This window comes from Haliotis rufescens, unplaced genomic scaffold (genome assembly GCF_023055435.1).
Source record: "Haliotis rufescens isolate VD_foot unplaced genomic scaffold, xgHalRufe1.0.p SCAF_87, whole genome shotgun sequence".
In the NCBI taxonomy this organism is placed as follows: domain Eukaryota; kingdom Metazoa; phylum Mollusca; class Gastropoda; order Lepetellida; family Haliotidae; genus Haliotis; species Haliotis rufescens.
Window position 1 is genome coordinate 419,061 of NW_025964380.1, and position 27,748 is coordinate 446,808.

General features: G+C 38.7%; 1 protein-coding gene across 3 annotated transcripts; it reads left to right on the top strand.

Moving 5' to 3' along the window:
* Positions 1 to 27,748, top strand: LOC124127889. Of its 3 annotated transcripts, XM_048390200.1 has the most exons (7): positions 12 to 259; positions 486 to 525; positions 998 to 1,035; positions 1,286 to 1,369; positions 1,547 to 1,672; positions 1,842 to 1,969; positions 27,570 to 27,748. In XM_048390200.1, exons 2-6 carry the CDS (start codon positions 500 to 502, stop codon positions 1,967 to 1,969), a joined length of 402 nt encoding a protein of 133 aa, XP_048246157.1. In that variant the 5' UTR covers positions 12 to 259; positions 486 to 499; the 3' UTR covers positions 27,570 to 27,748. The 3 variants fall into 3 exon arrangements, with proteins under 3 accessions (XP_048246158.1, XP_048246157.1, XP_048246156.1); XM_048390201.1 differs by lacking the exon at positions 27,570 to 27,748 and having other exon boundaries at positions 1 to 259; positions 1,547 to 1,606; positions 1,842 to 4,313; XM_048390199.1 differs by lacking the exon at positions 27,570 to 27,748 and having other exon boundaries at positions 1,842 to 4,313.

A 27,748-nucleotide genomic window follows, 5' to 3' on the forward strand; every position in this document is an offset into this window, starting at 1 on the left:
CATCGAACGTCCAGGTAGCTCTGTGGATAGTCCGTGATGTGGTAGCACCATACTCATACACATATTCGCTGTAATTCATGATACGTCACATCTGATGCATCCTGGGGCAACAATTTGTTCTGATAATATATTTCTATCGTTACAGATGACAGAGGTTCTGAGACACTTTACATCGTGTGTGGGTCAGTAGGTGGCGTTACGTTGCTCACTGTCGTCATAGTGGGCATCGTGTGTCTCAGACAGAGAAGAAAATCAGACCGTGTGTATTTGTGTTGACATTGTACCCGATTACACTTTGACTCAGCAATTGTATGTAATTTTGGACCATTGACATAAATAGCATATGGCTTCACATGTCACATAATGCATTTCTGAGGATTCATGGAGTGCAAAAGTTAGAAATTTGATATATTAAACGATTTAACATCAATACCAGATGGTGTTTGAAAAGGTAAAGTCCTGACTCCGAACATATCTTTTTCCAGATCAGCAAAATGATATGAAAGGCGAGAGAAATGCCACAGCGTGAGTGTAACTCATCCTGTTAAACACACGTAATCATGCACAAATCAAAGCATAAATAGATAAGTTTGTCTATATATTTGTTGTATTCAAGTTATATGATGGTGGTCTGTAAATAATCAAGTCTGGACCACACAATCAATGTGCATCCATCCACGCAAATAATAACATGAAATCAACCAAGTCACCTTGTCTGACCACCCGATCCATTTAATCGTCTCTTACGACAAGCAATAGGTAGCGTTTCCTCCAATCCCAACGGCATTGGTCCAGAATAGATAATTTATAGGCGGCCGTCATATTGTTTGGGTATTGATAAGTGCAGCGTAAAACAAGAATCAAACAAACATGTTGAGGTTATATCTTCTTACCCGATAAATTATTCGTTTCAATACATTTGTTATTATTAAGTCTTTTGTATTTATCACTTTAACTTCTTGTATTTCTTGTTATTTTTGTGTTCTTTTCGTTCCAGCACTTTGGGTTGTCAAAATACGTCAAGCCCCGACACAGGTATTAAAAACGCGGTGATAATTAACTGATTTCGAAGAGTAACTGTCGAACTGAGCTTCATTACATGGCCATGCAGTATATGATACTTATGTATTTACATGTATGTCATACACGCGGTTATACATGTTAATAGTACAGTTGATAATGATCTGTATTCTGTGAAATCACCGAAGGTTGCCCTTGCCTATCCAAAAGTACGAAATGTTCTGGTGTCTGTTTTTTTAAACAAAAAACACCTTTCATGTTTCAGTGGATAATGAGTTGTATGAGGGGTCACCTGACATCTCTTCTATCAAAGAATCTCATGAACGGGAGGAAGATTTTATTATGACAGGTGATTACCATAGAACTGATGTTAAACATAGAACAAATGTTAAAATGATATACGAATACAGTGCAACATACGCCCATTCTCTCATGCTCGTTCTACTACATAGATCTGCTTCCTTTACACTCGTAAATAAATGGTTACGCTGCATGAATTCATGTACACATACCGTTCGTTCACCAGATGGATACGCAAATGTGGATGTACCAGCAACGAACACACCACAGGATCAGGTTGCGCCTGGTAACGTCAACCTTGAAAACCTATACGCTAAACCTGACAAAACCAGAATTACAAAGGTTCCACACGGTGAGGCAAATCTGTTATGTCTTCCAGCTGACCTTATGTTCTTTTATTATAGGTATTTTTCTGACTCTCTTTTTGTATCTATTTTACTCAATTTCTAACGTTAAAGACAATATGAATAAATGAAGGTGCATATATGTTACGCATTAAATACTCATTGTGGGAACATCAGTTTCAGACATATACGCTGAAGTAAAGAAACCCAAGAAAAAGAAACAAGGCGGTCCAATCGTGTCTGGAAATGTCAACACAGGAGACGTGTATGCGAAACCTATCAAGGAGAGAAAGACACAAATATAGGTATATAAAAAAAAAACCTTAACATTATTATATGAAATATCTACCTTGGGTCCATTGGGTGACTGTTCGATGTCAAAGATATTATGTGAATACCTCCGTTATCTAATGGATAGAGCGTACGTCAAGAGAACTTTCGGTTTGAACTCCGGTTTTGTCATACCAAAAGACGTTAAACAGACGGCGAAAGACATTGTACTTGTTGCGGCCTGGTCGGCACTCGGCAAAAAGGGGATAAGACAAGAAGAGGTCACCTTGAAGTTATCATACACTCACTGAGAGGTTATTCATATTCATGTTAAATATGCGTCTGAATCCGAGATGGTTATCATTACATTAGCCCGTACTAATACACGCATACAGGCACATGCACATCGCTAAAAAGTGGAATAACCTTGATCGCTACCTTAAACACAATCAACTTGAAATCAACGGCTTCTTGTGAACCCAACGTTCAAAATCGCACCATCTGTACGCTATGATAAAAAGGTAAGGGATAGAAGCGACATAACATATCATCTGATCTGTGTGGTATTGGCAATTGGAAATGATATGATCTTATTTGCTTGGGAGTAGGCGATCCGATCTAATAGGTTCTAATGGTTGTTGGGATGAGATGGCGGCGCACTAGGTCGTAAAAGAGGTAAAGGGACTCATTTTAATTTTGCGGCCAACGTAACTAATATCGGATGGAACCACCTCAATGTGCACGAATTCATCGAATGCTTCTGATGAGGCGGACAGTGTTAGCTTGAATCGTGTTGTTCCACTCATCAGTGAGATTGATGGGTGGAATAGACGTTGACACTAACGTCTGCCAATTCAGTCCCAGACATGTTCATTGGGGGGAAGGTCATGACTGAGTTCTGGCCATGATGTTTTGCTGTTGGGGGAATTTGGCCAAAATCCTGGCACAACGAGTATGTGCATTATTATCTTGAAAGATGAAACATTACCCAACTTGTTGTGCAATGGTACGACGAGTAGTGCAATGATGTTGTCCCGATGGGCCTGGCCTTGTGACTCTGCAATGAACAATATAAATGGACCCACCCCGAAAAAGGATCATTCTGTACGACGTCCATACAACTCACATTAGGACGTCTCGTAACTCGATTCCATTGGTCATCGAAGTCGAGAGTTAACCTCTCTTCGTCAGACACCACTGACGCCTCTGGTTCAAATGACGTGCATTAAGTGTCGGGGTGAGTCTTGGAAGTCGTGCACGCAAATGCTATTTATGCAGAAGACTTTGCACCTTTGGGGCATGTATTACACAGGTTGCCTGTTGCAATCGGTCTCTTATTTGAATGGCAGTTTGAAAACGATGTTTTACTGCAATCGTTCTGATTAACAGATTTTTCCCTCAGGCGTCCAGAGCGGCGTCAGTCATCAATGTTGGTATCGGGCCATCAGATTGAGATACATGCAGCGTTTGGGCAACAATGTTTTGACATGTGCCCACCTGCAATATACCTATGGCATGTAAACGTTCAGCACGTTGCAAACGTGACATGTTGTTTTTTTCTTCATGATTAAATGTACAAATAAAATGTCTTGAGCATTTGGTCCAAAGAAAACCATATGCGTCTGCTCACAACGGATTCATAGTTACAATAATAAATTTAGCATACCACCCCTACATGACTCTCACAATGTTGTTTTGAGGAGCTTGATTCTTGAAATGTTTTGCCACAGAAATATCTTACTCACTGCCAGTCATTGGCGTATAGTTCTGTAGGTTCACCTAAAAAGAAAATGTCCCCTACTCTTTTTGCATAGTATATTTGAACGAATCGCAAGCGTGTTATGATATTTTAGCTGAAACATATTTTTGTATGAGTTCACTAAAGCATGAGTGTTTCTACAGCTATGACATGGTCGTCAGCTTGTGTCATCATTGTAGTGTCCCAATAGCCGGTAAGAATAGGTTAGTAATTTAAAGGCTGTATAAATTTCAACATGAAAATAAATATGTGAATTTTTTAGAGAGGGGGTTGCCACAAAACATATCCAATAGACTCAAAACATAATATGGTCAGTCTGACCTAAATATTCATTGCCAATGTAAAAGAATAAGCAGTCAAGTTTATCATATATAAACAGATTCCATTTGACGCAAATCGAAAATAAAGTTGTAACACATTTTTAATTGATTACGTCTCTATACATTGCGTGACGTCATTCGGCAATGGCCTTCTTAGAAAATTACGAGCTATTCGAAGTTTAAGTTTCGGAGAAAGTTTGACATTGACATTGCATTTGACCGATCGGTGGATTGTCCACAGCAGATCCGATTGATGCGGGTACCTGCATGAACGTCTTTCGTCTGCCGACAAGCTGAAAAGATAACTCATGAGTTCGTGTCTTATCATTAATGATAACCCAAAGTCTATTACAGGTGTTTCATTACACAGCACAATCTAATGGCAGTCGCAACCCTTTCATTGTTGTTGCTCAATGCGAAATTGTATGGAATAATTCAGTTTTTTTCTTCTTAAAACCGTCTATCAATTCATATGGTACAAACTACATGTACATATAACGTTCTGAATGTTACCAGCATTTGAATGCGATTTTTTTGGTCATAATTTCCGGGTATAATTCGACAAAAAACATGATGCTCCGTGTTAGAATATGTCTTATGCAACACATACTTGCCGTAAAAGGCGGCTATGCTTGTCGTAAGAAGCCTCTAACGGGATCGGGTGGGCAGGCTCGCTGACTTTGTTAATGTCATCGTATTCCAATTGCGTGGATCGATGCACAGGAGGCCGACCGCATGGTCCACCCTACTAAGTGTGTCAAAATGTGGAAAATAATTATTCTATGTACAAGTTTTTTATGGATGCAAATTGTTATTAGCCTCACACTATACAGAACTAGAAATGTTTGAATGCACACAAAGCTGCTTTGCTCGCCATGTGCAAGGGCTTGGAAAAAGACACCCAACAGATTCGTCTATGTGATGTGGTCGAGGCATGGCATAGAGATAAAGGTAAATTACAATAATTAGGAAGGTTCTCTGATATCGATTGTATTTAACGATTGCTACCAACGCTATTGTCAATATTAGCCGTCAAGTAAACATATGCAGCAACCTTCAAAACACTGCTAAAAAGAATAATTTAGACAGCTATATAAAAAGAATATACTGATATGGGTTCATTCCCAACAAAATCGGCTTGGCGAGCTATTGCAATCAGACGCCTGTCAGAGAAGGAAAAAAAAAACATTTGGAGAATCACCAGATCTCTCACGTGTAACAAAATTCATACCCGCATACACATGCATGCTCTTCATAATACAATGCATCTCTATCCACATCTAAGACCCCTTAGAATAGGATCAAGAGCAAAAGTGTCAAAAGAATTCAAACATTGTAATCAACATTGCTATGACTTTGACTGCCATATTATTTTGCACTGTCTAGTTCATGTCTTATATATATATATTATGTTTTTTTTATGCCTGATTGATAAACTTGAGGTTGATATGGTTTTTTTTATTGTTTCTCGGTTCAGAGGTTAATGACTTAACTGACGAAATGAATTATAATACTTCGTAATACATCGTATTGCTACATGTTCTTTATATGGAATGTAACGAAACACTTGTCGTATATCCACTGGACATATAAAAACCCTACTGCTCACAAATTGTACATTGTAAATTCATATTCATGAACACTGTACCACATGCTTTCATCGTATATGCTCACGTAGTATGAATAATGTATACGTATTTGCCTATGTTTGAATTTCAGACTGCATCGAAGAAAATATATAAATTCATTAATTCGTTATGGCTATCATTTGTACTAGTGGACAATATATATATATATATGTGTGTGTGTGTGTGTGTGTGTGTGTGTGTGTGTCTGTGATTAATGGAGTTAAATAAATAATAATAAATAAATAAATAATCATATATTTGATTAATGTAGTTATGATAAATATACATGTGCTCTAGGGAGTTATGATAAATATGCATATATGTGATAAATGGAGTTATGATGAATATACATGTGATTTATGGAGTTATGATAAATATGTATATATGTGATAAATGGAGTTATGATAAATGTGCATATGTGTGATTAACGGAGTTATGATAAATATACACATACGTGATAAATGCAGTTTTGATAAATATGCAAATATGTTGTAATTGGTATTGTTACGTGTAGTGGGACCCTGCGGGTATTTTTGTCTGCACTTCAGCCATGGTATTAGTCAGCATTGTAAGCCCCGTGAAGCCGTGACACCCGGATACATTTAGCTAGGAGGACGGACTGTATATCGTACGATGTTGATAACCAACATCGTGTTTCCTCTAATGCGCGACTAGCGTTTTATAAACGTATGTGTTATGGTTGAAACGGGTTCAGTCTCGCTGATTTGGTTGATGCGAGTCATCGTATCGCGGCGTGTCAGCTTAATGAGGGAGGAAAGCCCAAAGTGATGCAGGTCTCAGACGTTTACCACTTCGGTGAAACCCACGAGCACGGGTATGGTGCTGACAAACCTAGAAACATAATCGGGGCGAACCGGGATTCGAACCCACAATCATAGGTTTCTGGCGTGCCAAAGGGACGCAACTCTATACTGTTTAAACATGGATCCAAATGCAGATCTCGTCATCCCGTCTGTGGTAGGGCATAGATGATTTTCTGGACGCTTCACGTTTCCATTGCTTGGGCGACACGTACCACTGATATTACGAATTACCTCTTTCAAATCAGACCCGTGCTTGCCGTAAAAGGCGACTATGCTTGTCGTTAAAGGCGACTAACAGGTTCTGGTGGTCAGGCTCGCTGACTTTGTTGATGCATGTCATCGATCCCAACTGCGTGGATCAATGTTTATGATGTCAATCACTTGATTGTCTGGTCCAGACTCGATTATTTACAGACCGCCTTGATATAGCTGGAATATTGCTGAGTGGTGCGTAAAACAATTATAAGGATGATCATCTCCAGGAGGTTAAATACCACGGGGTTATAATCATTAATCAGAAGTATTAAACCCAAACTGTACTAATGATTGGAAGATTGTATTTAATGATAACAATCTACAATAGCTACCATGTGCTTTAAAATGTTACCCGTAGACAAGTTTCACAAATCATTCCTCATGTAGTATGTCTTCCTCTTCGCCCATTGTATCTCATTAAGAATACTGATATTCAACTTATTAATGTCTGCCTATATCATGTAGTACTATGTTTTTTACTAAATCTGAAACAGTTTCGGTTTGCAACAGATAAAAGACTCCTGTAAGTGTTCAGTTCTTTAATTTGCTATACTGAAAATGCGTTATTTCATAAAAAAAACGTGAACATGCAAAAATGTCAATTTACAAATGGATAGCGTGTGTGTCCACCTCTGCTTGCGATGCAAGCAGAACATCTTCGTCTCATGGAATGGACAAGGCGTCGCACTAAGTCCTGTGGGATATCTGTCCATATCTGTTGGAGCATGTTTAGAAGTTCCTGGAGTGTCTGTGGAACACGTGGTTGGCGTCGAAGGCGCCGATCTATCTCATCCCACATGTGCTCGATCAGGGGAGAGTGCCGGCCAGGGGATGATATTCACGTTGTTTTGTTTAAGATAATCCTGAACAAGTCGAGCAATATGAGGCCGGGCGTTGTAATGTGGAAAGGTAATGCCTGGGCCATGACGACGCAAAACCGGTAGAACAGGGCCGGTGATATCGTCGCTGTAGCGCTGTCCATTGAGATTTCCATCTACCAATATCAAACGGGTCCTCTGTCTTGCTGTAATCCCACCCCATACTATAACGCTGCCGCCCCGCCCCTGGACCGATCTTCTTCCATGACACAATGATTGACGTAACGTTCACCTCGACGTCTACACACTCGAATCAAGCTGTGGCTGAGGTGAAGACTCGTCAGTGAATAGAACTTGTCCCCACTGCATGGCCGTCAAGCGTAGACGCTGTCAGCTCCACTGAAGACGTGCTTGACGATGGCTTCCTGTCAAAATGGGTCTTCTGGCGACAATCCCTGCACATCTGAGGCGGCGACGTACGATTGGTGAAGATATTTGTCGAAGGCTTCCTGCAGTCACTGTTGTTGGCTGGAATCGATTGTTGTTCGAATCCAGTTGTCTTGCCGATTATTGGTTACGCGTGGCCTGCCACTCCGAGGATGGTCTCTGACTTCATTCGTCTGTTGCCAACGTTGCCATCAACACTAAATGGTCTTTCTGTGGACGTTAAATTGTCTTGCAACACTACGTTGACTCGATCCTGCTTCAAGCATACCAATAGCTCGCAGATTCTCATTTTCGGACAGGCGTGGCATTTCGTAATGTTGAATTTGTGCGTAATTTTGTTGTTTTTGTGAGTCGTTGTTGTCAGCACGATGCTAAACAATGCATATGGAATCCTGTTAACGCAAATGTTTTATACCCATTCTTGGGCAGTGAGATGCATGGGGCTTGCATACAAGTCAAAAGGGATTGCATGCTTTTATGTAGCAGTTGCGTTTTTGTGACTTGATTCCCTACATGTACTAACATATTGAAAACCAAACTTCACTTGTTTGAACAATACACTTAAATATTGGTGTCACAGGAACTTTTGTTGTTCAATTTATATACGTAACTAAAGTGAATATGTTTGTGTGCGTCTGAGTGTGTGTGTGTGTGAGGGTATGTGTGAGTATATCACCCTATTGTCTGTATGTAAGGTGTAATCTCGTGTTTCTGTGAATGAATATACACACGCTTTGGATTGTGTACTAGCGAACAAATGCGGAATATATTTACTTCTGTCTGTATGTCATAGTGTATCTTTGTGAGCATGTGTGTCTGTGTGTACGTACAACCGGTATGCATATATACTGCGGGTGCTGTGGAAAGTGTAAGGGTTAGGTTGTTTTGGACTGAAGGAGAGCGCTATTTTGGTTTCTCTAAACATATTGGAGTCTGTGAAATGAAATGAGGGTGACTTAATCTGGACATGTTTTAACCAAAGTCATGTTTCGTTATGTAAATAATCCTTCCTATTGGTTGATTTTAATTTTAAAAGAGCTAAACATACTTAGCTTAAATATATCTCCTTTCACTTAAGTTAACCGGTCTATATTTTGTAAGTATAAATTATTGCGCTTTATGCAATTATCTCCTGCAGCTGTAGGCATAGTATATCTTTTATCATCCAAAACTGGCTCCCACAGGAGATATCGCTTGGATGAGATCAAGCGATATCTACACTCTCGATATCGTTGCAATTGTTGACATCACTGGTTACCATGACGTCATAATCAAATGACATCACTAATGGCTCTGCTACTGAAGCTGATAGCAGTACTTCGTACACTGAAGTCACTGATAATTGCTGTCAACAAACTGAAAAAAAACTTGGAAGAATGATGTTGGATGAAAAATAAAATCTCACCCTCGTGTCTTTGGATATCAAATATATCAACACTCGTCGATAAAAGTGGCAAAAATCCTTGGTAAGACTCGGTATGTTTCCACTTTTATCAACTCGTGTTGCTATTATTAATATCAAAAGACCCTTTGGGTGAGATTCTCTATGTTCAGCCTTTTATTTATTCGAACACACTGCCATGGGTTTCTGGCGTGCCCATTGGACACAACTTTGCAAAGCGAATTGCAGCGCCTTAGGCGATTGGGCCAACCGTTGCTCCGTACACAACTGGAATATCTATGGTACAACAAAATGTGTTTAGATGTTTATTGCGTAACATTCCATGAAGAACCAGTGGCAATATTTCACTGTTACAAACTACGAAATATATGCAGAGTAAGTATAAAACACACAGATACATTTAACATACGAAGGAGGTACATTATAACAATTTCAAATTAAAATAAGTGTAATATAACTATATGGAAACAATATGATAATGAAACAAATCTATGGTGATATACATACAAAGAATGTGTTTATAATTGTAGATATAATAAGAGATCTTAAAACTAGTTTCTGGATAATTGTTGGCAAAAAATATTAAGAATTGTTCCAACTAACAGAGTGTACACTATTCTTTATCAAGGTTGAACAAACATGGTTTGTTGAAGTGATATTCCCTTTCTTCATTGTACTTTATTTTATTTTATGTTGTTCATCTTCTGAGACATCACATGTTTTACAGAGACATTGTTCCAGTGGGGTTGGTGTTTTGTATATCTACCAGTTTCAATTTTAGTTTGTGATTACTTTATCAAAGTTTTGAACTATGAGCTTTGTTTTTTACAATATGTTAGATAATTCTCCATATTTATTGATGACTTGACCAACCTGTATGTTCTTAATTTGCTGTTGGAATTATGGGAATCGCTTAATGAATGCTTGAACATATTTTGACATTTGTACTGCAGCTTATTTGCAGTTGATTCATTGAGTTTATTTTTGTTTACTATTAAGTTTGTTTTATTTAACCCAGTCACCATTTTGACCAGGAAGATTGATCTTTGCTGCCAAAGCATGTTTAAGAATGGCATCTTTCGTGTTATCTATTAAGGAATTGTATTTTTATATATTATTATTGGCACTGATACTAGGTATAAACCAAGTTGTCCCTGACAGACACTGTTATGTGCTTTCTTGCTTACTCGTAGTAATGATTTACAAAACGGAACCTGTCATCTTTCTGGAAGAAGTGTATTAATATTTTTTTAATCTACACCCTAAACTTCACATTTGTATTACATTATTGGTTCTATAAGGATTTTAACAATATAATTGCTAACTGTACAGGGATAACAGCATGGAAAGCTTGAATTATTAATTTGTGCACCTGTGGGTCTCCTCGTGAGTGATTGTATACATCCTTTGACCGTTCCATTTATATGAAGTTGTGTACATAGATATGTGTATATGTCAGTCGTGGTATTGGTTTTCCTTGTGCTGGCCACTTAAAAACACTGTTACTGTTATTGTGCTTTCCAAACATGCATACATTGATTACAACCAATTTGTACTTTACACCAATCCCCTCCTCCAATTGCTTACACCCACTGTATAGGGCATTATATGGCGGGGAACAATTGATGCGCTGCAGCAATCTCTACTTGTGGTATTTATCTTCAGTATATAATAAACAGACTATGATAAACTAGTGTGTATTGTATTGTACTCTCTTTATACGGTTGCTTGGGTGATTCTACAGTGTAACCGAAGGGGGTAGACTCGAAATAAGATAAATCAGTTGTGCATAAAGATTTTTTTTTATAAAACCGAAGGCGAATTGCACTGTCGGCTAAAGTAAACAACACACTGGTACATCAAGTCGTGCATAATTAAATTGTGATAAAACTGTAGGCGAACAGCCAAAACATCCGATATCAATCCACCGTATTTCCTCTATTAGACCCCAGGCTATCTTTTACCTGCCTTGTATTTGCGACCCAGCGTGTAATAGAGGAAATATATATACTTTTTGCAGTTCATACGGGAGTGATTGATCGGCAGCCACTTCTTTTATGAATCGATAAGTAGGCTATCGTTGTATTTACACGCACGTTATTTGTATGAAAGACTTAATATATATGAAAGGGTGTCCGTAGCAAAACAGAAACCTCTTTTTAACCAATTGGAATCAAACATTCATCAAGGTCATGGTAGAATTTTAGACAAAAACCGATAGTTGGTTTAGTACACAAAGAAGCAGATGGCCATTCCAATGACCTTGACCTTCAGTGGAGGTCGTTCGAAAAGGTACCAGTTAAATGACCAAAGTTACGGATTACATGTACCAAATGTTACACTTCTACAGTGAAGTATTCTTAATAGTTAATATATGCATGACATTACAAAAAAACATGTTAGATTGAGTGGGGAAAGATGCTCCCGGTTGATCCTGTTCTACGATCACATCTTGATGCATGGAGGTATGTATTGGTGTAAATAAATACAAGTTTATCTCTTTAATTTCACATGTGAGCAAAACGGCTATACAAAATCTCTTTATATATCATGCCATGTTATTAAGAAATGAATCCTTGTAACATTCCTAACCGCTTCCACATTGTCATGTATTCTGTACTATGGGCCTGTGGCCTTACAGTTATATATGAATAAACTGATTGAAATTGAAATTGAATATTGGTGTAAGACGCAATTTGTAATGGGATAGTGTGGCGTCATCGTGTGATCTTTATATGACTATACTAGTTACACGAATGACATACGAAGCTATACACAGCCATGCACTGTGTGAACTCAACAGACATGACATGAATGTACGTGTTCCAAATTTTCACTTATCGAGATTGTGATAAAGTTTTCAGAATGACTGGGTAAGTTGTTTTTTGCCGAGAACACCTTCAATTTTCTTGGAGACTGTCCTTCCTCATCCTGAAAAGCCTACTGATATCGACTCGACATATCGCACTGATAAATCTAACCCTGATGGCCTGAATGTCCCGGTACATTTGTGTATAGTATGAAGCATTGATTTTCAAGAAACTTCAAGAAATTACAAAAAGTGATTTGGTTAAGTATTGTACTTCCTTTTGTACACAAACAATAGGTTTACATGATATAGTTTACATACAATTTTTAATACATAAATGTTACAAAGTATACCTTTTGGATAAAGAGAAACAAAACTAGTAGTAGGATAGCTGGAATTCTTTGCTGGAATTGTGTAAGTTGGTGGTTTACTCGAATAGATGCTGACAGAGTGACCACAATTGTAAGAACTGTGTGTAATTACATTGTAAATATGACATACTTCTGTCGATGTAATATGAGTTGGTTATTTCTTGTTTGATGTCTTGGAATTCCGGAAGGGATTCGGAAATGTTTTATTTGAATGTGGTTTTTTTGCTTGATGCAGTTATGATATGATTTTTTAAAAAATAATTTCGTTTTTTCTTGATATCCTAATAAAATTGTCAAGCTTGAAAATTCTAGTTCTATACCAATTCTGATCCATTTTGCAAGGTTGCTCCAGACATGTTTAACAATTTTACAGTGAAAGAACATGCGCATTTAGGTTTGTTTTTTCTCGTTTACAATACTCGCAAGAAATGATTCTGTGTATTCCATTTTGTACAGCAACTGGTTTGTTGGTATAATCTATGAATACTACTATATTGGAACTAATTTTTTGAGGACACGTTATATCTCTGGGGGCTACCATTAATCATTTGCCCATATTTGTTCCGTCATGTTAAAGGCAAGGTGTCATAATGCTGCGTACCTGTTTGCCTCTTTACGTTTCTTTACTATTTTCTTCAATATTTCATTTTTAGTTCATACTCTTTGATGTATTAAGGTTGATTGCAATTCCTCTATATGTTTTTGTCAGTCGTTTTGTTTCTGTTGTAGCTTCCGTTTCCTTTCAGAGGAGTATTTTATGGGTTGAGCTCTTATCATCAACAGTAGTATTTCGTAAAAGTGTTTGTAATCGTTATTAAATTTGTCATTCCCCTGTTTAGCGACACCTGTTTTAAAAGGTTCTGTTGTATTTTTTATTACTTCTTTAGCTTGTTTTCAACAATAGCTTTCTCTTGATAAGGGGGCACGGGTGGCCCAGTCGTCTAAGGCGCTGCGATTCGCTGTGCAGAGTGGCGTCCCTTGGGCACGTCAGAAACCTATGATTGTGGGTTCGAATCCCGGTTCGCCCCGATTATGTTTCTTGGTTTGTCAGCACCATACCCGTGCTCGTGGGTTTCACCGAAGTGGTAAACGTTTGAGACCTGCATCACTTCGGGCATTCCTCCCACATTACGCTGACACGCCACGATATAACTGGAATATTGTTAAAAGCGGCGTTAACCCAACTCACTCACTCACTCACTCTTTTGACAAGAGGAAGAAATCTAATTGAGCTTGTTTTATGGGTTTGTTTGGTCTCCACGTATATGGTCTCTTGTCGGAGTTCTTGTAAAATGTCTTTGCAAGGGAAAAACAGGATTGTTCATCCATGAATTGTAATACTTTGTCTCTGGTATTTTGGGTTGTTTACGTTTTTATAGTTCTACATATCAAGAAATTATTATTGCATAATTGTGTTTAGTTCTGCAATGTTCATAAAAGCTTTTAAAGTTTCGTCATTCTCTTTCCCAGAACTGTTAACTTTTCACAAACATCAATCACGAAAACGATCACTTGCCTATAGATGTAACAAACAACTACCACTATTATCCCTTTTGAGCTTGAGTCTGCACGATCACATACTGAAAGAAAAGAAACTGTTATCTACTTGTCTCTGAGTTAGAGTGATAATTATAAGATGATGAGCACTGCAGGCACTCCGTTATCGTATACCAAAATTGAGTAACTCAGCATGCCCCACGTTTGTCAACATCAATACTGTGAGGGTTTCATAGATTCAATTTCCACAAAACCTAAACCATTTGAAATTATGTCAACGTTATTTCCGTTCTCAGCATTACTCACATGTCTGGTTAGGCAGGCAGACAGTATGTGGGCGTTTCATCATTAAGGCAAAAATCCCAAATGAAGGTACACAGGTACAGAAGATTCCAGTTGTCTTTTTACCACGTGTACTGAGCCAGGACTTTATCTTGAACCTTATTTTGCCGCTATCACCTGTCTCCATCTCTTCAGTGTTCACCAGCACCTAAAACGCGACAGAACCACAGAGATTTCCAACAAATAGAATGTTCAAATCGCAGAACTATAATATCTTGGTCAGTTCAGGTCTTGGTCATAGGTGGAGAAAGTGGCAGTAAGTCATTCGACATAACTCAACTTAACCTCACAATAAAGAAGAAACACTATATCCTGAAATAGTCTGTTAATACTCTATAACCATAACACTAACGTTATTCATATACTGTTTGTTTGTTTTTAAATTGAAGTTTACACGATATACAGCTTTTTCATTGGACGAGATTTCGGTCACATGACACAATTTGACGCCCATACGTTTTTCACGAGACTGTGTTCTTGAAATGACGTAAACACTGACGGAATACTTCCACATTCCCGAATACACATAGAAGCGTTATTTCTGGTCATTTAGATAATTTAATCTTGAACTCAATGCTTTAGTATACATTGAGAAACGTCTGACAGTTTTACTGCTTGATCGTTAACGAATATCACAGCTACAAGACATCCTAGTGAACAAAAGGAAGATATGCACATCCAAACTATCGTTGTATCGACTCGATCCGTGTCTAGGCTGACAGTACCAGTCTACAGCATTTTAACTCGGTGTCTATTTGATGCATCTTTAATCACCTTTCAGTGATCAGCCAATTGATCAGTGATGACTAAAACATGTTACCGTCACAGATTCATTAACAATTTCCAAACCCTTCCGTCACGTTTACTGTGTCGGCCATTTTGGCGTCTTGTACTTCATGCAAATGTATTATGACGCGCTGTCATTGTGACTAAACAAACCTTTCTCATCTAATGGTGATATTATTCGAATATATGTGTTGTGTCAGATGTTTTTTTAAGAGCAAGTTTGAGCATACATACGCTCATGTCATCTCTCTTTTTGAGGAACTATTTTATTCCGCGACACAGCTAGTCGTATGGCTGTAAACGTGGCGTCAAACGTACTGAGCAATTTTTTTTATTGATCTAGGCCTACATCTCCTGAGGTAAGCAATTGTAACGAATTGTAAGAAGAGCTTGTGATTCAATACTCCAATGAACAAATTAAAAGTAAATTCTTAACTGACTGGTAGCAGAATATGTCAAATATGCTAGCATTTGATTTATTATTCATATCATTATGAATATAATTCTGAAAATAAAGTGGGTGTTTCTGTTCATAAATACATTGTGAATATATGGGTCACAATGAACCTCATATGGTTTATATAGTATTATTCTGAATCTTTATGCTTTACAGTTTTCGTTTCCGAATCTGTTTCAATTAATATTTGCTTTCGTTGCTTCCATGGTGCTGATGTAAAGTGCAGTCTAAACTCATTCCCTCACACTGAGGCTGTACTAACGCACATACTGACAAACACGGAAACTCACATATTCAACGAACCAATCATCTTTATGGCAGGGGTCAGAAAAGGCAAGACTAATTGCCCTCACACCGCAGACAGAATCGGATTTGAACTGAAAAGATTTGTTCCACAGATAAAATCTGTACATACTTGAATAAGTATGGATTAAAAATAAAAACATCTAAAACATAATTAAACGTAATCAAAAGAAATGCATTTTACGATTCCTTATATATCCTACGCGTGTGGTTATGAATCATCAACATCCATTTGTCTTACGATCATCTATTGCTTTGCAGTTAATTATGTGCAACTTCAAATTTGCATGCTACATGTAGCTGAAGTAACCCATATTATCGAGTATTTTGCATCGAAATGTTCACCCACATACTCTAGCTACACTGTGACGAGCGTGGATTTTACATTCCCATGGGGAACAGTTACTGTACCTTATGTAATTTGTTTCGGCGTCCTCTCTTCAGCTTGATATCTTTCCCATTTTGCAGTTCTTTATCAATTTGTCCACACCGCCCTTTGATGATTAGCACCAAATCAGCTTTGGAACCAGCGCCTCTTTTCCTTCCAGTCTTCAGATATATCCTGTAAGTTGCTTGTTCTGTGGTTTGGAAACGACATTGAGAACAACCATCAGTTGCCTAAGCACCAAGGCATTTTTCTGTCACATACATGCCAATATCTTATTTCAAAACTACCACGTGAATCAGATCCATGTTTAATAACGGACATTGAATGACAGCGACAACGTCAGTTTGTGCCGGGGGCATGAGTGGCCCAGTCGTCTAAGACGTCGCGATTCGCTGTGCAGAGTTGCGTCCCTTAGGCACACTAGAAACGTATGATTGCCGGGTTCTAATCCCGGCTCACCCCGATTATGTTTCTCGGTTTGTCACCACCATACCCATGCTCGTGGGTTTCATCAAAGTGGTAAACGTCTGAAATCTGCATGACTTCGGGCTTTCCTCCTACATCCGGCTGACACGCCGTGATATAACTGGAATACTGTTAAAAGCGGCGTTATACCAAACTCATTCACTCTAGTGTGTGCCCAGTTGTGTTTGTTAGTATGCTTACCGGGAAAATACTAAATATGTGTTCCTTTATCATCACTTATATTTCCCCTCATCACTTGCGCTTGAAATACATACTTGTTCATGTAGCCTCACTGACGCGGAGTGATATGTGAACTGCATGGCGAGGTAATTTCAGAGAATATGGTCAGGTGAAAGCCACATACAAAACTGCCAAAATACTAATGTCACATAGGCGTTATTTATATTCCCTGTTCATACGAAGTTTGTCATAAGAGCCTGGACTAGTGTTCCATACAGGTGTTCCTGACTAGTGTCCGTGACCAGTGTCTGTGACCAGTGTTTGTGACAAGTGTTCGTGACAAGTCCTCGTGACCAGTGTTCGTGAACAGTGTTTGTGACAAGTGTTCCTGACCAGTGTTCCTGACCAGTGTTCGTGACCAGTGTCAGTAACCAGTGTTCCTGACCACTGTTCGTGACAAGTGTTCGTGACAAGAGCTCGTGACCAGTGTTCGTCAACAGTGTTTGTGACCAGTGTTCCTGACCAGTGTTTTTGACCAGTGATCGCGACCAGTGCTTGTGACAAGTGTTCGTGACCAGTGTTCGTGACCAGTGTTCGTGACCATTGTCTGTGACCAGTGTTTGTGACTAGTGCTGTGACAAGTGTTCCTGACCAGTGTTTGTGACCAGTGTTTGTGACCAGTGTTTGTGACAAGTGTTTGTGACCAGTGTTTGTGACCAGTGTTTGTGACCAGTGATCGCGACTAGTGTTTGTGACCAGTGTTCACGACCAGTGTTCGTGACCAGTGTTCGTGACCATTGACTGTGACCAGTGTTTGTGACCAGTGTCTGTGACAAGTGTTTGTGACCAGTGTTTTTGACAAGTGTTCGAGACCAGTGTTTGTGACCATTGTCTGTGACCAGTGTTTGTGACCAGTGCTGTGACAAGTGTTCGTGACCAGTGTTTGTGACCAGTGTTCGTGACCAGTGTTTGTGACAAGTGTTTGTGACAAGTGTTTGTGACAAGTGTTTGTGCCCAGTGTTCGTGACCAGTGTTCGTGACCAGTGTTTGTGACCATTGACTGTGACAAGTGTTCGTGACCAGTGTTCGTGAGCAGTGTTTGTGAGCAGTGTTTGTGACAAGTGTTTGTGACCAGTGTTTGTGACCAGTGTTCGTGACCAGTGTTTGTGACCAGTGTCTGTGACAAGTGTTCGTGACAAGTGTTCGTGAGCAGTGTTTGTGACCATTGTCTGTGACCAGTGTTTGTGACCAGTGTCTCTGACAAGTGTTCGTGACCAGTGTTTGTGACCAGTGTTTGTGACTAGTGTTTGTGACCAGTGTTCGTGACCAATGCTTGTGACAAGTGTTCGTGACCAGTGTTCGTGACCAGTGTTCGTGACCATTGTCTGTGACCAGTGTTTGTGACCAGTGCTGTGACAACTGTTCCTGACCAGTGTTTGTGACCAGATTTCGTTACCAGTGTTTGTGACAAGTGTTTGTGACCGGTGTTTGTGACCAGTGTTTGTGACCAGTGATCGCGACTAGTGTTTGTGACCAGTGTTCACGGCCAGTGTTCGTGACCAGTGTTCGTGACCATTGACTGTGACAAGTGTTTGTGACCAGTGTCTGTGACAAGTGTTTGTGACCAGTGTTTGTGACCAGTGTTTTTGACAAGTGTTCGTGACCAGTGTTCGTGACCATTGTCTGTGACCAGTGTTGTGTGACCAGTGCTGTGACAAGTGTTCGTGACCAGTGTTTGTGACCAGTGTTTGTGAGCAGTGTTTGTGACAAGTGTTTGTGACCAGTGTTCGTGACCAGTGTTCGTGACCAGTGTTTGTGACCAGTGTCTGTGACAAGTGTTCGTGACAAGTGTTCGTGAGCAGTGTTTGTGACCATTGTCTGTGACCAGTGTTTGTGACCAGTGTCTCTGACAAGTGCCTGTGACAAGTGTTTGTGACCAGTGTTTGTGACCAGTGTTTGTCAACAGTGTTTGTGACAAGTGTTTGTGACCAGTGTCTGTGACAAGTGTTCGTGACCAGTGCCTGTGAAAAGTGTTCGTGACAATTGTTTGTGACCAGTGTTTGTGACAAGTGTTTGTGACCAGTGTTTGTGACCAGTGTTTGTGACAAGTGTTTGTGACCAGTGTTTGTGACCAGTGTTTGTGACAAGTGTTTGTGACCAGTGTCTGTGACCAGTGTTTGTGACCAGTGTTCGTGACCAGTGTTTGTGACAAGTGTCTGTGACAAGTGTTCGTTACCTGTGTCTGTGACAAGTGTTTGTGACCAGTGTCTGTGACAAGTTCTGTGACCAGTGCTGTGACAAGTGTTCGTGACCAGTGTTTGTGACCAGTGTTCGTGACCAGTGTTTGTGACAAGTGTCTGTGACAAGTGTTCGTTACCTGTGTCTGTGACAAGTGTTTGTGACCAGTGTCTGTGACAAGTTCTGTGACCAGTGCTGTGACAAGTGTTCGTGACCAGTGTTTGTGACCAGTGTTCGTGACCAGTGTTTGTGACAAGTGTTTGTGACAAGTGTTTGTGCCCAGTGTTCGTGACCAGTGTTCGTGACCAGTGTTTGAGACCATTGACTGTGACAAGTGTTCGTGACCGGTGTCTGTGACCGGTGTCTGTGACCAGTGTCTGTGACAAGTGTTCGTGACAAGTGTTTGTGACCAGTGTTCGTGACCAGTGTTTGTGACCAGTGTCAGTGACAAGTGTTCGTGACCAGTGTTCGTGACCAGTGTGTGTGACCAGTGTTCGTGACCTGTGTCTGTGACCAGTGTTTGTGACAAGTGTTTGTGACCAGTGTTTGTGACCAGTGTTTGTGACCAGTGTTTGTGACAAGTGTTCGTAACCAGTGTTCGTGACCGGTGTTTGTGACAAGTGTTCTTGACGAGTTTCCGTGACCAGTCTTCGTGATCGTGACCAGCGTTTGTGACCAGAGCATAGCTTATAACTCTTGCAGTATTTATCTGCAAAAACTCCATTATGTCACATGTACTCACAAGCTTCATTTATCTGTAAAACTGTATTCTGTTTGCATAGGAATATGACGATGTTGACCAACAAGGTCACACACACAACACAACCATCTAGAGGGCATGGGATGCTGCTGACGTCGACAAAATTAATGTTAAGATTATGTTCATCTTCACATTTAAAATATGTCAATAGTATCAATTGAGCGTAGCAAATGTTTTCATCATGTCCCCGCAAATGTGTCATCGGTTGACGGTATGACGTTAAATTTACACCAGGATATATGAATAGCTAAAAAGCATAAAAGCGACAGCAAACAGTATACTTACTTGCGCATCTTTTCTTGCATGTGTGTTTGTACGCCAAGCCACCGGCGCTCTTACTAGCTGCTTCTCCGCCCTCCCCACTGTCACAAACTGCAAGATAATTTAGTGTGAACGGAAAATAGATCAGCCATGACAGCTACACATTGACCACTGAATAAGACTATGTCACTTGTTGCACACTTTTGTCGTAAGAGTCGACTAAATAGATCGGGTATTGAAGTTTGGTACCTGTGTTGATTGCCTGTAATTGTTCCTTGAACAAGACATTGCTGATGATATCAACCTTTGGTTTATCTGGTCAACACTCGGCAGAGCCACAATGTTGTTGACAATGACGTAACCTAACACCCGCTCTGATCAGAGCAGCAAAATACAATTGCACCATCTAAGGTAGCAAGTTGAAAGGGATGCATTAGTTGATAAGCAGTTATATCGGGGTCATTATATTAATCAACTTTATTCAGTGGATGAGTGAGTTTATTTTACGCCGTTTGGAGCACATATTCCAAGAATGAATGGGGTGGACACCACTCATTCAGCATCCTCATTAAAAAAAATAATTTACTGGCAACGGTGATGACTACTTTTATCAAATTGAATCAGGTTATATTAAACCTTATTGTAACAGTTTACTATGTAACTTAAAGTGTAAACTGGTGTGATCTGTAGGAGGACAATTTGGGATTGCTGTGACTTAGGAAGTACATCTAACGATCAATGTAGAAGAAAAGCCCCCTGGACACATAATTGCGAACATGTGGACATTCTCAAGAAGATTCTATGTCGGGCGAATTTTACTTCCTACTCATTCAAGGACCATATTGGTGCGCTACTGATTTCCAGTGTGCCAATCTGACTGCTATCACACTCAACTACATGTATATAACGAGGGAAATATCGTTCATTTCCAAAGTTAAAAGAAGACGGTTAAAACTGTGTATAATTGTCCCCAGCTGCACAAACCCTATAAAGTTGATATTGTCAGCTTGAAGGCGTGACGGCCTGGTAAACCTTCTACATATCCCCATCTCCCACCCCCAATCTGAAGACACGTGTGTATTAGCTTCCAATTTACGATGTTACCATCGCATCGTTTGTTATATTTGTTGTGCACAAAATACAAACGAGGTAAGCTGTGTCACAGGCCAAAGCAATAACGAGAATATTCTCAAAAATAGAATATGATGGTTCTGCTTGATCCTCTCTGATTATATCCTGTTTTCTGCATTTATGGGACGTTTGATAAACACTGCTCCGAGCGTAAACTGTCGAAATATTCCCAACATGGAGGAGATTCTTTCGTACACAGGATAAAACATACACTGTGAAAAAAGCATCATGATTAATAAATAACTTTAATATTTTTCCTCTCACAAATAGTTCCAGAAATGTCGCTTGCCAAAATCAAATTTCATACATCGACCTATTTCTGAAAAAATAAGATGATTTGATCAACAAAATGTGTTTCAGGTGAATGAATAAAACTGTCGAAATATTCCCAACATGGAGGAGATTCTTTCGTACACAGGATAAAACATACACTGTGAAAAAGGCATCATGATTAATAAATAACTTTAATATTTTTCCTCACACAAATAGTTCCAGAAATATCGCTTGCTAAATTAAAGTTCATACATCCACCTATTTCTGAAAAATTTGATCAACAAAATGTGTTTCAGGTGAATGGATAAAATTAACATTATTAAATCGGCCACGAGCCCTGATGGCATTTATTGATGCATGAAAGAATAATCTAAATAAAATGCGTTCCCTCACACAGTTGATATGCTTTGGTACAATCTGTTTGTTCATCTGCCAGAAACAGCATACTTTATTAACATTCAGATCATATATGGCAAATAAAAGATCCATGGTGCCTTTAACGCACACGACTGCAAGTATTGCATCACCATGTATGTCAATAAATGCGATAAAAAACCCTTCCCCAGCCACACGAAATATCTTCTAAAAGCAGAATGTTCAGAAACATAGTCCATCGTATCAAATTTTGACCCGTTGACACTTATCTGACTTTCAAATATAAAATAATGTATATACTATTAACATATTTTCGATTTCACCTCTTCAAGAAAAAGATATATTATCCAAAATTGTGAGCATATTATTCAAACAAAGTGAATCTATGAATGGCTCACACAATTCTTATATCTCCCATGGACATGATGTTTTTTTATCCAAATCCTAATATTTGTGTATAAGGTTCATTCAAAATACTGTGAGTTTGTGGATGCTGTGAGGTTTGATGTTTTTTGTCACATGTTTGTGACATGCTTTAAGAAAACAGGAAACATCGTGGATCATATCAGGATTTTCAGAGTTTAGCAGATTTATCATTAATGGGCGGTTTGAAAAAATACCTTGCAACATGGGGATAAATTTGTACCTTTGTTGGGAATACGTTTCACATATAAGTAAGACATGGTATTCATCCTCTACTTCTCCGGATGGACAGTTTGTACAAAAAGAGTGCACAATAGCATCGTCTTTTGACCTTCGACATATATTTACATTAAAATTATGCAATGAAATTTTAAGTTTACAATAAGCTCTGATTAAACTTTTATCATTTTATATAAGTTAAATAACTTTCAGTTTGTAACAATGATTTTACTTTGCTGTAATTGCTAAGATAAAGTGATATAGAAATACTTTGGTGCCACTGTTGACAAAATATATCCTTTAGTCTTTGCTTAAATGAATAAAAAAATAGCAATAAGGGGAAGATAGACTATGTCTACTTACACTTCTCATTGTAACAATCGCATCGCTTGTTGTGTCTGTTGTACACAAAATACATACAGTCATATTCTGTGTGACAGGTCACAGCACATGACACCAGGTTATTGTCAAGAACAGAGAACCCTGGTTTTGCTTTCACATCGCTGTTGACATCCTGTTTTCTGCATATATAGGACGTTTGATAAACACTGCTAGCGTAAACTGTCCAAGAGAAATATATGCAGCAGATGATGAGCTTCATCTTACACGGCATGGGAATTACAAAGAGGCAGAACGCGCAAATATCTGTCAGACCTAATGGTTTTCTCACACAGTAAAGTGTATAAATGTCACTGGCTCAAGGGATGTTGATACTCCTACCAATTTTATGAATAATAAATAGCAAGTAATGTGATTTGACAAAAACACAACGTTTAATGTACATCAATCATGTCAGTGCTATTGTCATTTTGTCATCACAGTAGATGTGCCATGGGGCATGGTCTATCTGTCAGCAACTGTATATTATTCCGACGATATGTTTCTATTTCTACTCACAAAATTCCAAGCAAATATCTACCATTGACACACTGTTATATGATTCTGTTACTGATATTTTGGTTCATTCAAAAGTTATTGTATGTTGTGATCCGGGGTAGAATAGGTCTAAAGCAACTCATGCTTCCCGTGAAAGGCGACGATGTTCGTCGTAAGAGGCGACTGACGGGATAAGGCTCGCTGTTTTGATTGATGCATGTCCTCGATCTCAATTATGTGGATCGATGCTCATGATATTAATCACTGGATTGTCTTGTCCAGACTCGAATATTTACAGATCATATCGCTAAGATATTGCCGAGTACGGCGTTAAACAACAAACCAACCAACTAACAAAGTATTGTATGTTGTATGTTTCGCTTATATTACTTTCTAAATGACGTCAAAGATGAACCATACTCCCTAAACGGTCGTGAAAGTATTGAGACACGTGGAATTATAACCCTATGGATTCTAAAGAAAATATAACGATTTGCTTTACTTTCTATAATCTCAGAAAAGAACCAAGTTTAATCATGTGAATGAATTACATTTTTCAACTTTGGACATAATTATCCCACAAAACCAGCTTAAGGAAAACACTTAATTCCTTGATCCTTTGGCCTTTTATTACAACATGTGGTGATCATAGATACAGTTTCACATATATCTTTAAAGGTTTAGGGCAATTTGTCAAAAAAGTATAGCAAATGCCATCTGAAGTTTCCTGTGAAATGTGAAATCTTGGGCTTCCTTATTGACGTAAAAAGTTTTTGAAATATGGGCATTTAGGCAGAAAGTTGGGATCCCCATGGGCACCAAATGTTCAGCCCATGTTTTCTTTGGATCTTATCTTGATAGCTTATGCGTTAATGCCTTTTTCTAATCAAGTGATGCAGCATATTTCGGAAAGTGATTTTAGTCTACCGTCATACTCTATATCAGTATGTCACAACGAATGCACCCACTACAACCAAAGAAATTATACTGATGGTCTATTTGTAAACAAGCGAGCAGCACTCCTAAATAACTTGCCTCCGGATAAGACAAATCATTGGAAGAGCTAAGACCCACGCCATTGATGGTATGATCACCGAGCAAGATCATGCCATCCAAATAGTCGCCTCTCAAGGGAGCGACCGTTTTATATTCTGCGTATTGAAACCAGATATATTTTTTTTCAATACCATGTATCTTTTGAATGAAAACAATGAGCAAAAGGCTTTCTTTCGAAAACACAAATTTCAACAATGTTATCTCTGTGGCAGACATTTTCATTTTTTTCCCATCAAAATAAAGCCTAATTATTTTTTGTCAAACATTTCCGGGTACAATTTATTTTGTTCGAATAAATCCCGGCACCCCAGCCACACCCACTGTGGACAGAAACACATTGATTGAACGATGGTGTGCCTTTCTGGACTCCGCAGGATTTTAACTTATCCTATTTCCCTTTGTTCAAATATATGTTACACAATACACATAACAAATATACATTGTATGTTTTCACCACATTTGGTGACTCTACCTTATAACATAGACAGGAATACGATAAATCAATAGATCACTAAAATACGGCACCCACCATTCACACAATTTGCAAGAACAGTTTAATACTCATAATCCAGACAATACACGTGACAAACATACCTTGTTAAATGTATCTGACAAATAAGGCTATTACCTTACACTATAACACTATTACAGTATGACAGATATGTACCATACAGCGAAAATGACTTCTGACTAATATACGACGAACATGACAAGTATATATCATACCACGCACCTGACAAATATAACTTATTCAATTAGCATGACAAATAATTATATATCATACAGCATATGTGAAAAAATATATGGTATATAATAGACATGACAAATATATGTTATACAGATGCTTGACAAATACCTCTTATAGCATACACATGATAAACACTTCCTACACATGATAAATGATGTTATACAGTCCATGGTTATAAAATACACGTGATAAATAAATCGTATACAATGCATGACAGACACATCTTATACAATACACATGGTTAATGCTTTTTTTAAATAATGCATGATAAATACACACGTTGTATCACAAATGCATCTAGCCCCGTTAAGATCCGGGGTAGACTAGGTCTTCAGCAAACAATACATGCCGGTAGGGGTGACTATGCTTGTCATTGGAGCGAACAATCGGCATCTGGTTGTCAGGCTCGCTGACTTGCTTCAAGCATTTCATCGTCCAACAATTGCAGACTCGATGATTTTCAGACCGCCGTCATGTAGCTGGAATATTGCTGATTGCGGCGTTAAACATCAAACAAAGAAAACAAACAATCATATATCTGCTATAAATGAGTAGTTAATGTTTTTTGGGCATCACAAACTCATTGACTATTGTAACGCTTCCAAGATTGCTAGTTTGAACGAGAGATGTAAACAAACGAGGTTACAAATGCAAATACGATGCAAGTGTAAAAGAAGAGTATGGCTACGTTAAGAGTGATAATCTGTTTTAATGCTCACTAAAAGATAATTTTGTTAGGATCATTTAATAATTGACCTTCACTTTGTGGGAGTTCATTGGAGTATGAACCTTTATAGAGTGAGGGCAAAACTGCATGAACGTCGGAGCTAGAAAGTGAAAGGCAATTCTTATAGTTTCTTACATCAAAGGATGTAGGCCACACAAGTTTAATTAGTACGTGTGACTTTCAGCCATACAACAACCAGCTATATCGCGGAATAAAATAGTTCCTCAAAAGGAGAGCTGACATGAGCGTACGGATGTACAACTTTCTCTTTAGAAACATCTAACGCAACACGTGTTCAAATTATATCACCATTATTATGAGAAAGGTCTGTAAAGAACGAGCTGAGTAAGTCAATCACGAAAACAGGGCGTCGTAATACATTTACATCAAGTACGAGACGTTAAGATGGCCGACACGATAAACGTGACGGGAGAGATTCCAGAAGTTGTTTATGAACCTGTGGCGGTTACATGTGTTAGTCATCATTGATCAACTGGCCAATCATTGAAAGGTGATTAAAGATGCGTCAAACAGACACTAAGGTAAATTCCTCGATTGCTGGAGCGGTCAGTGTCAGCCTAGACAAGGATCGAGTCGAAACTACGATAATTTGGATATGCATTTCGTCGTTTGTTTATTAGGATGGGCGAGGATATTCGTGAGCAATCATGCAGTCAAGCTCTCTTACGTTTCTCAATGAAAACTGAAACGCTGAGACCAAAACGAAATGTTATAAATGATCAGAAAGAACGCATATGTATGTTTTCGTGCGAGGGAATTCCCAGAGGTTTCTCCAGGAATAAGGAAGTAGTCCGTCAGTGTTTACGTCATTTCAAGAACACGGTCTCGTGAAAAACGTATGAGCGTCAAATTGTGTCGTTCATACACTCATGAACGTCAATTTCGCGGTCATGTGACCGACTTCTCGTCCAATGGAAAAGCCGTATACAGTATAAACGTCAATTTACTATATATATATATATATATATATATATATATATATATATATATATATATATATATATATATATATATAATTATGACTGTCAGATGAGTATTTTACGAGCGCTTCCCTTTTTATGAAACAAACCAAATGTAGCTTTTTCTTTTTTTAAAGAAAAATTCTTGTGATTATTGAATAAAATTCACTAAATTAGAAGACTACACGCGGCTTGGTTGTCAGTCCTATATTATTTATAAACCATCAAACCTGACAAAGTCACAATTCTCATCAGTTTCACAATCTGATGCGATATTTACAGGCCATTCAGTGGTGCATTGTCATTGTCATTTATTTCATGATACTTTCTGATCATTTTGACATGACATGACAAAGTCTGGTGTTCGTACACCATATTCTGACTTGTCTGTTAATAACATACAGACCGTGGTACCTAGCACGTAATGGTTGACAAGGGACTGGCAAAAACACGGACAAATTACCACCAGGACTGACCTTTCTCACAAATCTGAACTTGTGTTTCCATTGTCTTTCAGCATCACTTAACTGTGTCTAGCAGCTGTACCAGCAAACTAAACTTCTTGTCCAGACATGTGAGTGGGTATTATGTACGGACAGATGGTTGTGGATTCGTCAAGTTGCAGACTAATTGCCTGTTTCAGAGAGTCATACCAAACTCATGTTTTATGTCAGGTTTCTATGCTCTTGATGGAAA

Excerpts from the sequence above, each read along its gene's own strand:
- LOC124127889 (XM_048390200.1), top strand. The coding sequence starts at position 500 with ATGAAAGGCGAGAGAAATGCCACAGC. Across the intron at positions 526-997 it reads GGCGAGAGAAATGCCACAGC|CACTTTGGGTTGTCAAAATA; the intron begins GTGAGTGTAACT and ends TTTTCGTTCCAG. Across the intron at positions 1,370-1,546 it reads GGAAGATTTTATTATGACAG|ATGGATACGCAAATGTGGAT; the intron begins GTGATTACCATA and ends TTCGTTCACCAG.